Raw genomic sequence first — 12025 nt, forward strand, 5'->3', positions numbered from 1 at the left:
TTCCCATCACCTGCCCAGAGATGGAGCTGTGAGAAGGCAAGTCGCCTTCGTTTTCCCATGTGTTTCAGCGGCGTCACTGGATATTCGTCTTAACTGATCACTTGCACTGTTCTGGAGAAGCTGTCTATTGTTGCCCACGAAGAAATTCTCCTCTTTGGCAGAACGGAAGGTTATTAAAACGCCGAGAGGAGGAAGAGGAAGAGGAGAAGGAGGAGGAGGAAGAGGAGGAGGAGCAGGAGGGGGAGGAGGAGGAGGGGGGGGGGGGGACCAACGGCAGTCTTACTTTTTTTCCCCTCTCTCCACTATCCGTCCGCGGGCGTGCGCGTCGAAGCAACTCGCACGCGGGCACGTGTTGGTTATGCATGCCCGCACGTGCACGCGCGCGCACACGGGCAAAACGAGTCACATGCAGCGGTGGCGTCTGGCTTTGAGAGAAGGGAGGCAGCTTGAAACGATACTCCACTTGCATTACAATAACATTAATTCCACGGAAGGAGCTGGGTGGGGTTGTGGAGGGGATTTGTTCTTGTTATTATTATTATTATTAAAATATGCACATGCACCTGCAGCATCAGGTTAAGAGGCGAAATATTAAGAGAGGGAGAAAGGTGTGTGTGTGTGTGTGTGTGTGTGTGTGTGTGTGTGTGTGTGTGGAGGGTTCCAAGCCAAATATTTGGGTTGTTTTCTTATTATTTTTGCCATTATTTTTTTTAGATAGATAGATGGATAGATGGATAGATAGATAGATAGGTAGATAGATAGATAGATAGATAGATAGATAGATAGATAGATAGATAGATAGATAGATAGATAGATAGATAAGATAGGGAAAAAAAGGGTGCGAGACGGAGCTCTTATTGAATACAGAGGCATATAAGCTCATGACGTCCCTCATAACTAATCACGCACATGCACTACTTTAACCACGCGTGAGGAGGCAACACACTCACACATACACACACGCTCACAGAGGAAACGTTGCACTGCAGACCAGACTGACGTGACTACACCGCCAGCTCACTCTGCCTGCTCTGATGAAAAAAAAAATTAAAAAAAATAAACCCCCAGTCAAAACTGAAGGCGAAAACTGAGTTGTCCCACTGTCAAAAGCGTTCTAAAATCAACAGCCGGAATTTATAGGAGGCTTATGCGGTCGTGAATTATTACAGTGATATGATGTAAACTGCCCATAAGAATGCCCTTGTTTCCCCCACTTAATGCCTTCTGCTGTAGTCCCTGGTTATAGAAATGTCCTCTGATTTGTAGTTTAATTTGAAATACGCAGATGACTACAAAAATATTCGCCGGCTATCATAAGCCCATTTTTTTTTTCCTCCCTTGCAGATGCACGCAGCTCAGCGCTCCTCGCCGTTCTGTGCTCAGTCTGGAGTGGCGCGGCTGTAGCAGCAGAATATTCGGCTGTAAACAGAGGCACAGTGCTGTTGTCTCGATGCGAAACGTGGGCTTTTAGGAGACGGTGAGTGATTCCAGGAGGATTTTTTTTTTTTAATTTCACATAGATGCTCGTCTCATCAGTGCAAACTGGTGAGGGAACACGATTTTCTCAATTTTTTTTTTTTTTTTGGAGGTGTCTTTTCCCAGCTTGTGCGCGCGTATCCGAGCCGTAATCCATTTGTGTTTGATTCTCTCTTTTTTTTTTTTTTTTTTTTTTTTGCTTCATCGTAAGTACTTAATGTCCGTTTTACGACTGCTACTCTTGTCCATAAGCGGTCTCGGTCGTGAGACGGTCTTTTGATAAATGTCAATTTTATCTCCTCGGAAATCATCACGTAGGAGTCAGGGAGAGAGACAGAGAACGCGCGATGGGGGGGGGGGGGGGGGGGGGGGGGAGAGAAGGAATCCCAGCTGAAAATGTAAGAGGATTTTTTTTATTTAGCAGCCACTGAAAAGAGATTAGGGCGACAGCATTGCAAGTTAAATTGTGCTGCATATAAAATGGGCGGGCTTGTCTGTATATTAGGTTGGCACAGCCTATTCTAAAATTAAATAGTCTGCGCTTGGACATAGTCTGTTCGCCATGCACTTTATTTGGAGGCACGATCGATGAACTAAACGTTTATTTTTGGAAAGGGATCTTGGTGCACCGAACAGATTTGTTAGTTGAGTAGAACATTTTTTTTTTTTTTTTTTTTGGTCGCTGACAGACTGAGTTCAACTCACTACAGCAGCGCCAATGAACAGTGAGAGAGACCTGCGCATATCGTCAGCAGCCGCTTCTCCAGCCTCCGAGCTAAAATTCGTCAGATCTGAGATCACAGAGGATTTTTCTCATTCAGTCCGGCTAGAAAAGATATTCGCAAAAGTTTGAGGATATAGGCAGCGGGCACCGAATATACCCCCCCGCCCCCCACCCCCGACTCATCCGCTGTAAGTGATTTTCTCCATTTTTCTCACCTTTTTTTTTTTTTTTTTTTTTTTTTTTTATCGGGCAAAAGAAGGAGAGAAGGGAGTAACAGTCGGATTTAGAGAGGGATGCTTTATGTTTGCTGGACACCGCTAGAATCGAAGACGAGTTTTATTGAGGGGAAAGGGGCAGTTTGCCGTCGAAATTAGGACCGTTTAAGTCGTATTTTATGGCAAACAAGAGCGGTTTGACGTTTCAACGGGAGGCAGCCTGGTTTTTTTTTTTTTTTTTTTTAGCACCACGGACAGAGCTCCGAATAAAATAGCATCAGCGCACATTTGCTTAATTACTCCGCCGCGCACGAATTGGATCGACATGCATGTATTTAGACCAGCCTTGCAGGGATGCCAGTTGCATGCTAAATTTCAACCGAGTTCAAATATATTAACATATCGTTGGGGAGAGGGTGACGTTTCCTGTGAATAACTTAGAAAGTGTGCTTGTGCGGGATTTTCTCCCTCCATTCGTTAATCTGCATCATCCTCGCTTTATCAAATCCTTGTCAACCAAAGGATTTATTTATTTATTTATTTATTTTTTTAGATCATTTTAACAAAGCATTGTATGTTCATCGAGTTCCATCCGCTCAGAGTGCACCGGAACATCACAAGCAAGTATCAGGGGTATTTTTGTCTTCTATGTGGGCTGTGTTTCACTGGCACAATTTGGTGGTCGTTTATGAAATTGTAGCGCTTTTTTTTTTTTTTTTTTTTTTTTTTTTTTAATGAGTAAGTAATTGGCCCTCTCGTGGACGCATCGATTATGCTTTCAAAAAATGCACTGTAAATTTGAGCATTGCGCAGCCTATTGCTTCCATACTTTGTGACCCGGCTGACATCATTGCTAAATGATTGAGGAGGAAGCAAATGTTCTTATTTTAGGGGGATTTGGTTTGATATTGCGGTACCGCCGTTTCACATTGCAGGGTATTAAGACGAGGCTGTGTACAGGTGCTACAAGCTCACACAGGGTGTTATGTGCTCGATGATGTGCTCCCTTGTTATTTTTCTTCTGAATTATTATGCACTACGGATGCAGCCATACCGTATGCGATGTACTGAAGCGTCAGATATGAAAGTCTATTTGCACTGGGTTTCTTTTGATCATCAAAAAGCTGAGCAGTTATTTAAATTCGGTCTCCCTCGTGGTTATGGTGGTAGAATACGTCTCCGTCAATGTGACATCTAATTCAAAAATGATGATGTAAAATCTTTGAGGGTTGTGTGGGTTAAGTGGCATGTGATGGCCCAATGCGTGAGGCAGCTTGGAGCATTTGGTTTGATTCATGTGATGTCAGCGAATATGCGAGAGATGTCAGGAACCAGGACCAGAATCCTCGCGTAAAGCATCCAGAACATGGTTTCCCTCATAGCCCTCCACGTCCATGTTTGCTCTTGTTGTTCTATAGCACAGCTTGTTTGTTGACAGTTTGATGTGATGAAACGTTGGGAGGTAATGGTGGATCACTGGCTCATATGACTTGGTAATGATCTTCCTTCTCCTTCTCTTTGACCTCCAGCAGTGAAAGGTCCTCATATTGCAACTATGTGTGGACGGAGCAGGGCGGCCTTTCTGTGTCTGTGGGCTTGCTTGCTTGTCACCAACAGCGTACTGGGTGGGAAAAGGTAAGAACAAACTTGAACTTATAAATGTACCTGTGTATTACATTGGATTACTGGACAATTCTGTATATATATATATATATATATATATATATATATATGAACGCCACAAATAAACTGAATCACAGATTAATATGCATCTGCTTATTGTTAATATGTTTGGTTTTGAAGCCTCACTCAGAGGTTATGAAGGTATAATATTGCCTATATGATCAAATTAGGACTCTAAATGTACAAAGTGACATGGAGACCAGACTGCATTGGCGAAATGTTGTGTGCAATTTTGTTAAAAAAAAGGCCGCCGGTCTCTGTCCTTACCAAATGGTCAGTGGCTAGTAAGTATGTTGGAAAATCTGTCAGCACAGCCAAGGTGGCAACCAGTCATGCACCTGCCGGGCTGATATTCTGTCTTCCTGCCTATTGCTTGGTTTATTGGGATCCACTCTTTACAGAGCTTATTCAGCATGGTTGTAACTGGGGCATCCCCACAGGACACCTGCATGCTTATAATTTCACAAGAAGTGCAACACAGAGAGAGATGAAGAGCCAAAATAGCCACTCTCCATTTGACCATCGTGACACCTTTTTTTTCTTTTTTTTTTGGTTCACTAGCCGTGTGGGACAATATCTACATTCTCAGTTTTTGAGCTGTGGACGTGTTTTGCACCGAGATATTTGGCTCAGTTTGCCGCACATGTGTTTTTGACAAGAGGCTGCAGGGATAGCAGGGTGGATGTACAGACACTTCTTCTCAGTGTGTCAACACTGAAGTGTCTGATGTCAGCTAACCAAGAAGTACACAAACAAGGAGAGAAAGCGAGGGAATCGGATAAAAAAAAAATGACAGCAATGAGATCCACTCTCATGTGACTGCAACTGCATTAATTCCCACAAGGTTCAAATATTGGGCAGCCTCTCGGGCGTGTTTCAAAATAGCATAATCTGCCGCCACTCTTTGGATTAATGTGGATACCTTTGACATAGAACTCTGCAGCGTATCAAAATGCAAACCAGCTAAACACTCAAATAAAACAATTACAGAAGTATAAATTCATTGGCTGCTGCAACTGCACAAGCTCATTTGACCTCTCATCACAATGTGGTTCTTGTGGAGAAACGTGCAGAGACCGAAAGGATCAGGATTTTCTTCACAGTTAAATAATTCAGTAGAACTGTCACAGGCAGTTGACTGAAATGGTGATGTGTTGAGATGGCCCAGTTTGATTTTCTCAGCATACGTTGCAGAAACACACACCTATACAGCATGCAGTATATCTGGCACCTTACACTCCTTGAGTGCATGCAGAACGCAGCTGAAACGAGTGCTATATGATACACTGCAGTAAGTCAGAATTGTTCAAAGTGGTCAATCGCAGCTTAAGCTTGGGTTTGGGATGGACTGGCGAGCAAATGGAGGGTCTGATTTACTGGGTTTGATGTGCTGTACGTTGGAGAAACATTTTAAAGCACTGATTACTTTACTGAGGAACTGTCACTGCAAACTGCAAAGCAATTATCACCCAAAGATTTACAGTATTAATCCAGTCCCCTTTTGAAGTCAGATACAGAATTGCGCGCGCGCGCGCACACACACACACACACACACACACACACACACACACACACCTTGGGGGATTTCAACAAGACACGGTAATCAGGAAGACCTCGCACCCTGCTACAGTATGTTGCCGACAAAAGAAATTGCCTTATAATTAGATATGTGCTGACGAGAGAGAGAGAGAGAGAGAGAGAGAGAGACTGAGAGATACAGTAAGATGGAGAGAGAGCGAGAGAGAGGGAGAGAGGGGGATACATTAAAATGGAGAGCAAGTGTGATCGGCACTGTTGCTGTTCAGATGACCTGTAGATGGGGATGGTGTACAATGTTTTAGGAGGAAGTAGCCCCTGGCTGATAAACATGTGTATTCTTTCACGGAACATTTTTTTTTTCTCTCCATTTTCTTTTCTCATCCTTGACATACAAACCTAACCTCCGCCGCCCATGTTTCTCATATTGACTGCAAAAGAAAAAAACATAAGCCGATCTTTAAAAAAAACAGATGTGCGTCATATAATTCTATTCATCCCAAAGGTGCAAAAATAACTAATTTGACCTGCCAGCGTCTTAAATCAAAGTAAAATAAATCAGGGTGTCATTCAAGAAATGCAAAAAATACAAAATCTGTGCCTCTCTAACGGATACTGTCTTTCATTTTAATGGTAAAGTGTAATTTCACCTTTACGTCTACTGATTAATAACAACTTGTAAGGATGACATTTTTCAATGTATCAGACATATTTTAATTATTGGTGAACTTGAAAAAGCTAATGAGCATCCTTACTTGTATTCTGTATTCTGGTGGCCGCAACCCTACAGGTCCACCCAAAAAAAGAATTGCTGTGTCTTAGCAAATCCAAACTGCCCAACTGAATATAAAAAGTAGGAAGACCACAAAGGCAGGAAAGGGGAGATTGTGTGGTTGTTGTTTTTTTTTTTTAGCCTCGCTGACGTTACACGGATGCAATTTATGTTGTCTGTATTTATACATAAATGGCTTCCCAGACCTGAACAGAAAATACTAATTATTGTTTTGACTTTGAGTATTTCAAAGCAGTTATCTCCAGGGCAAAACAAAATTTCTCATCACACTTGCTACAGTTCTAATGCTGGCTTCAGAGACGTGTTCATTTTTATATTTATATATTTTCCTGGCAGATAAGGGGGATGCTAGTGAATTAAGGGAAATCGGACGCAGGGAGATAGATTTGCATTAACCCTTTTATACAAATCCGTGTGTGACATGGATGGTGCATCTTTATTTAGAGGGTCGAATGTTGAGCTGCTCCCGTTCAGAGCTCTGTTTCAGTCCTGCAGCTTTTCAATGGGAGCTGCGTGTCTGTAAACGGTGACAGTCGAAGCAGTTTCCTCACCTTTTCCCAATCTTGCTTTTCCACCTTTTCCGTCCCTCCTCCATCTCCTTAATCTTAATTTCTTCCCCCCTCCTCTTTGTCTTTTCTTTAGAGCTTTAACTCACATGTTCCCCGGGCGCCGCTCTCCCTCGCGCTGTCCCTCCTACATTACTTACCCTCCCGTTGCAGGTCCCTGCTAACTAATCCTGATGACCTCTCCCTCTCCTTGGAGCCGTTCGGCTGGCAGAGCTTATTTCCAAAAACTTGCTGTTTATTTTGCATGCAATCAAACCAAATGCTACTGGCATGACAAAGAGGCGGAAGATGATACTGCTTTATTCGAGATTATTATCAGTGCTAACATACTTGCAAACACACAGGCTTGCATATGTGCACAGACTCCGAGCGGCGCATGCGTGCATAGATTCAGGTATGCAAACACAATCATGCACACATCCTCTCTCATTCCAGTCGTATCCTGCCTTTATGATACACAATGCAATTAGGGGGCCGTATTCCTGATTATGTGCGTGTTGAAATATTCATGCATGGAGATGCAAACCCTGCTCTCGCGATTACTGATTGTGAGTGTTTTCGGCAGTGCTCTGAGCATTTAGTTTCATGTTTGTGATCTAAAAGCGCATATTAAGGTATAAATAATGTATTATGATTTCTCTGTTCCCACTCTTCATTTCACCCTCTACCGTGTCCATTGTGCCCACAGAAGGGAGTGTATGTGCGCATGCCCAGTTTTACATGCTGCTGATAAAAATAACATAAACTAACGTGTCTTCTCCAAAGGAACAGGAAAACTTGGCCTCCTGAGATAGTTTACTCTCCAGTCCACCTCTGAACAATCACTTGCTTATTCTTCTCATATCAATATGATCGAAAATGTCATGGTCACACACTGTAAATTGTGAATTAGCGGTGAAATTAGCCAGTGTCCTCCAGGATTTGACAGTTTTCTCGTCCGCGTTTTCACGATGTGATTCACAAAGCTTTTGTGCTGCCCGTATACTTCAGTTGGCCTTGCCAACTACAGAGCCGCAATCCTCCTGTTTTTTTTTTTATTTGATACGTGATTCATATTCAGAGTTTGTTCCTACTCTGTTGGCAGTTTTGACTGTGGTGTTGGACTCTAGCTGTGACTTTAAATCGTATTCTTTGCTTTGCCAGCTCTGGGCAGAACGGCATGACAGATGAACAGAAAGATAACACTACAGTGTTCACCAAGATCTTAGACAGCCTTCTGGATGGCTATGACAATCGCCTGCGGCCAGGACTGGGAGGTCAGTAAACCCAAGTCATAGAATACACAGTGTTTTGTCCCTCATGATGGCTGTTTGCCTCTTTGTTTTTTGTTTGGCTAGTTTCGTTTTTCACAATTTCGCAAAATCTTCCTCCAAACAGTTTACTATCCACATGCCTACACAGAATAATAACTGTATGAGTAAATCTTATGCAGGTGGGTTTGGTTTCAGTGTCAGACTTTCAAGTGACTATGTAAAGAAAGATATGGAGACTCATTCTTTACCTGCTGCTTTTGTGAAGCAGTGAATTGTCATAAAACCAGCGCTTGTAATATCACCCAGTGACTGTCGTGTTTTTTGTGGAGGCTTTTATACACTCTATTGTCAACTATCCATTGTCAGAGAGCGAAACAAAATGGCAGGGAGACTGAGAGACAAATCTGGGAAATGGAAAATGAGAGAAAAAGATAAAGAAAAAGAGAGACAGAGTAAAAGAGAAAGGAGGGAGGGATAATGTGAGAATTGGTGTGTGAAGGACACTGAGTATCGCGCAGTGTGATGCAGCAGGCATCAAACAGACAGGCGAATAAAACCACGACTGCTCGAAGTTCAGCAGCCACGAGGAAGAAATTATGGATTATGATGGGTATCATTCATAAATCATGCTGTCATATTTCAGTTTCAGAATCACAAGGAATGAGCCCCTCAAACACGCACACACACACACACACACACACACACACACACACACACACACACACACACACACACACACACACACACACACACTCACATCGCTTCCACCACCCCTGCCAAATGAATTCCCACTGGACCCATTTTGGCTATCAGTATTATGGGACGAGAGTGGCTTATTTTCAGTAGTACAGCAATGCAGAAATGTATTAAGAGATTGAACCTCTGTCCGGGTAATGGAGCTGACACTGAAACCAATAACAGCAGAAATGGTTATCGACATCCAAAACGGGCATTTTTATGATTGTTTTCTTTTCTAATGTCTGTGTCTGTGTGTGTCTAAGCGTTAAAAAAATATTTGCTGAATAGAATGAATGATCAGAGGCTATAGCCAGGTGGTCTTGTATTAACAGGTAGTTAGGTGCTAATGAATGCCACTGATAGTCACTCACTCTGGCAATTTCCTGCTTCAACAGAGCGTGTAACTGAAGTCAAGACTGACATTTTCGTGACTAGTATTGGGCCAGTTTCGGACCATGACATGGTAAGACTCTTTTTGCCTCTGTAAATGTCACTAGGTTCCCCGTGTCCCTTTCCCCATCCTCACCCCTGTCTCCTAACCTCTCTGGACACAGCGGTCACTAAACTGTAAAATATTTATTGATTTGATGATTCATTCCATTCATTCGTGATGTGTTAATAAAGCTGTCACTTGTGAAATGTATTTTCTGGTGCATGGTTCACAATCACGCACTACATAAATGCCAACCTTACTCGTAAATATGACTGCATTGTGCCTTGTTATATTATGCTGTGGTCTCTGACCCCTAACCCTGTTTATTTGTCTTGTAATATTGAAAATAGCCTCAGACATTTCCCCTGTACCAGCTTGGAGAAGCATTGGAATTATTCATATGAATATTTCAGAGCTATCCCCTTGATGATTTGTCTATGCCAGAAAAATCTGGATATTGATGTTCAAAGACTGAACTTTGTCAAAAAAAAATAAAAAAAAATAATTAATCAACAAACAGTGTTAGACTGTTTTTGTAAAAAAAAATGGAGCATAGTTTTTTAAAAGTAAGAGGTTAAGCAGCTGACCTCTCTTTCACTCCTGATATGAATCTAAATTGCGTCAAACATAGCTTTACCTTACGTGTTGCTGTGATTTGAAAGGTTGAGATGTTGTCAAACACTACAGTATGATGAGGTGGTTTGAGATGAAGTGGCAATAAAAAGCCAAATTCAATGGGCCACCATTTAAAATTTGAATAATCGCTTTTATGAATCTTTAGTCTTTTTCAACATTCTTCCAAAATCTGTGTCTGATCTTTGCCCTGTGCAGCGGAAACCAATTAATCTCATTCAAATGATTCACAACTCCTCCTGAAAAAAAAGGACTCCTGCTATATGCAAGTGAAGTGTGTCTACTCTATTTGACATAATCTCAGTTAATTGCACTGGCTGGCATCCGGGATGGGACTATTTTGGTGTACTGTTAAGGCCAGAAGGAAGAGGAGCTGAGGAACATTTTCTCCATCTCCAGCCTTTCCCCATCCTCCTCTATTACCTTGAAGCTCTCTTTCAGTTCATACTAATTATCTTACGAGAACCGAGTTGAAAGTGGGGAAGAACGAGAACAAAACACAGGCTGCAATGTCATTTTTACTCTGCTGGGCAGTCATGTGGAACCATTAAAATCTGCTCACAGCTATAGTCATTAGCTGGCTTGAAAATCAAATGTTCTCCTAATTTTAGGTCCAGTGCTTCCTTTTTGTGTCCAGTGTAATTTAGATTACTGAGCAAAGAAGTTTTCCCAAAGATAAATGCTGACAATAATCATTTTTGGCACTTACCTAACAATGCAGTACCAAATGATCCTCTATTTGCATATAGTGCATTAAACTGGCCAGACCATAATTATGTAAATAATAGAATGGAAGGAAATGGAAGGGCAATCACAGATATTACTGTGTAAAATAGAGAACAATTACGGCACAACAATGGAGGCATTCTTCTAGAAAAAAGATACCAGCCAGAAAACCACACACCTCCATCCACTACATCCTCCCTGTTTGCCAAAGCCTTTAACATGAAGAGACAGGTACCAGCAGGGAAACTAGGCCGAGACTACAATATGAAAGTCAAAGTGACACAAGGAGGAAAAAAAAAAAAAAGAGAGAGAAAAGTGAGAACATGAAAAATGGTAAAAGGGGAAAAATAATGTTAGATTACTCAGCATCTCCAGGCCAGCTGCAGGTGAAAGTAGAAATAAAACTGCTGTAAGGTGAGAAGCCTGGCTTTTCGTTGATGTCTCTTTTTGTCTACCTTTCACGATCCACCTGTAGGAGTACACCATCGATGTCTTCTTCAGACAGAGCTGGAAGGATGAAAGATTAAAGTTCAAAGGCCCCATGGCCGTGTTGCGTCTCAACAACCTGATGGCCAGCAAGATCTGGACTCCCGATACTTTCTTCCACAATGGCAAGAAATCAGTGGCCCACAACATGACCATGCCAAACAAGCTGCTGCGAATCACAGAGGAAGGCACGCTGCTGTACACCATGAGGTAGGCTGTAGTTTTCCACTACATCGCTACAGCTATTCGTTGGACTCAGACCATTTATTCGTGAATCTGTAAAAATAAGTCTTGAATAGTTTGCTGTAATTTCTTTAAGCTTTTTAGGAAACTTATTTTTATGAGGAGAAATGACCTAAACTGAATAGTGCACTTGTGGGGGACTATTTGTGGTCGCTAATCAACGCACATTTGGTGCACTACTAAGTAACAGCTCATGTAGGTTTGACTCATAATTAAGCGCAAAGCAGTGGTGTGGTTCACTGATGTGTTTTTAATAGGTTTTGGTGGTCAACAAAGAAGGTCTGTGGTGCAGTGGAATAAAACAGGATTCAGCTACACAGACAATACTTGTTCATGGTTTTATCTTGGTTTTTGGTATTTGGAATTTGTTACCAATTACAGCATTATCAGCGTAATGTTATAAGCTGCTGTATGAAGTGAAGAACCATCCATGGTGCATTTTGTGGGTTCATTTTCTGATAAATTCCTTTTATAGGGTTATATTGTATGTATTTTTATTTTTATACAGCAATGATTCACT

General features: G+C 41.9%; 1 protein-coding gene across 5 annotated transcripts in view; it reads left to right on the top strand.

The window, feature by feature from the left end:
• Nucleotides 1-1335: 1335 nt before the first annotated feature.
• Nucleotides 1336-12025, top strand: part of gabra1 (gamma-aminobutyric acid type A receptor subunit alpha1) — a 30957-nt gene continuing 20267 nt past the window's right edge. Inside the window, exons 1-5 of one of the 5 annotated variants that reach the window (XM_069146003.1) lie at nucleotides 1336-1477; nucleotides 3945-4050; nucleotides 8137-8249; nucleotides 9380-9447; nucleotides 11252-11472. In XM_069146003.1, the coding sequence (XP_069002104.1) occupies nucleotides 3971-4050; nucleotides 8137-8249; nucleotides 9380-9447; nucleotides 11252-11472 (482 nt within the window). In that variant the 5' untranslated portion in view covers nucleotides 1336-1477; nucleotides 3945-3970. Of the gene's footprint in view, nucleotides 1478-1505; nucleotides 1546-1910; nucleotides 2389-2570; nucleotides 3036-3944; nucleotides 4051-8136; nucleotides 8250-9379; nucleotides 9448-11251; nucleotides 11473-12025 lie in introns of those variants that run through there. The other 4 variants (XM_069146005.1, XM_069146002.1, XM_069146004.1 and 1 more) reach the window with 4 other exon arrangements.

The sequence above is a fragment of the Embiotoca jacksoni genome, unplaced genomic scaffold (genome assembly GCF_022577435.1).
Source record: "Embiotoca jacksoni isolate LCO1_2020_lvr unplaced genomic scaffold, fEmbJac1.0.p SCAF_13, whole genome shotgun sequence".
Lineage (NCBI taxonomy): Eukaryota > Metazoa > Chordata > Actinopteri > Embiotocidae > Embiotoca > Embiotoca jacksoni.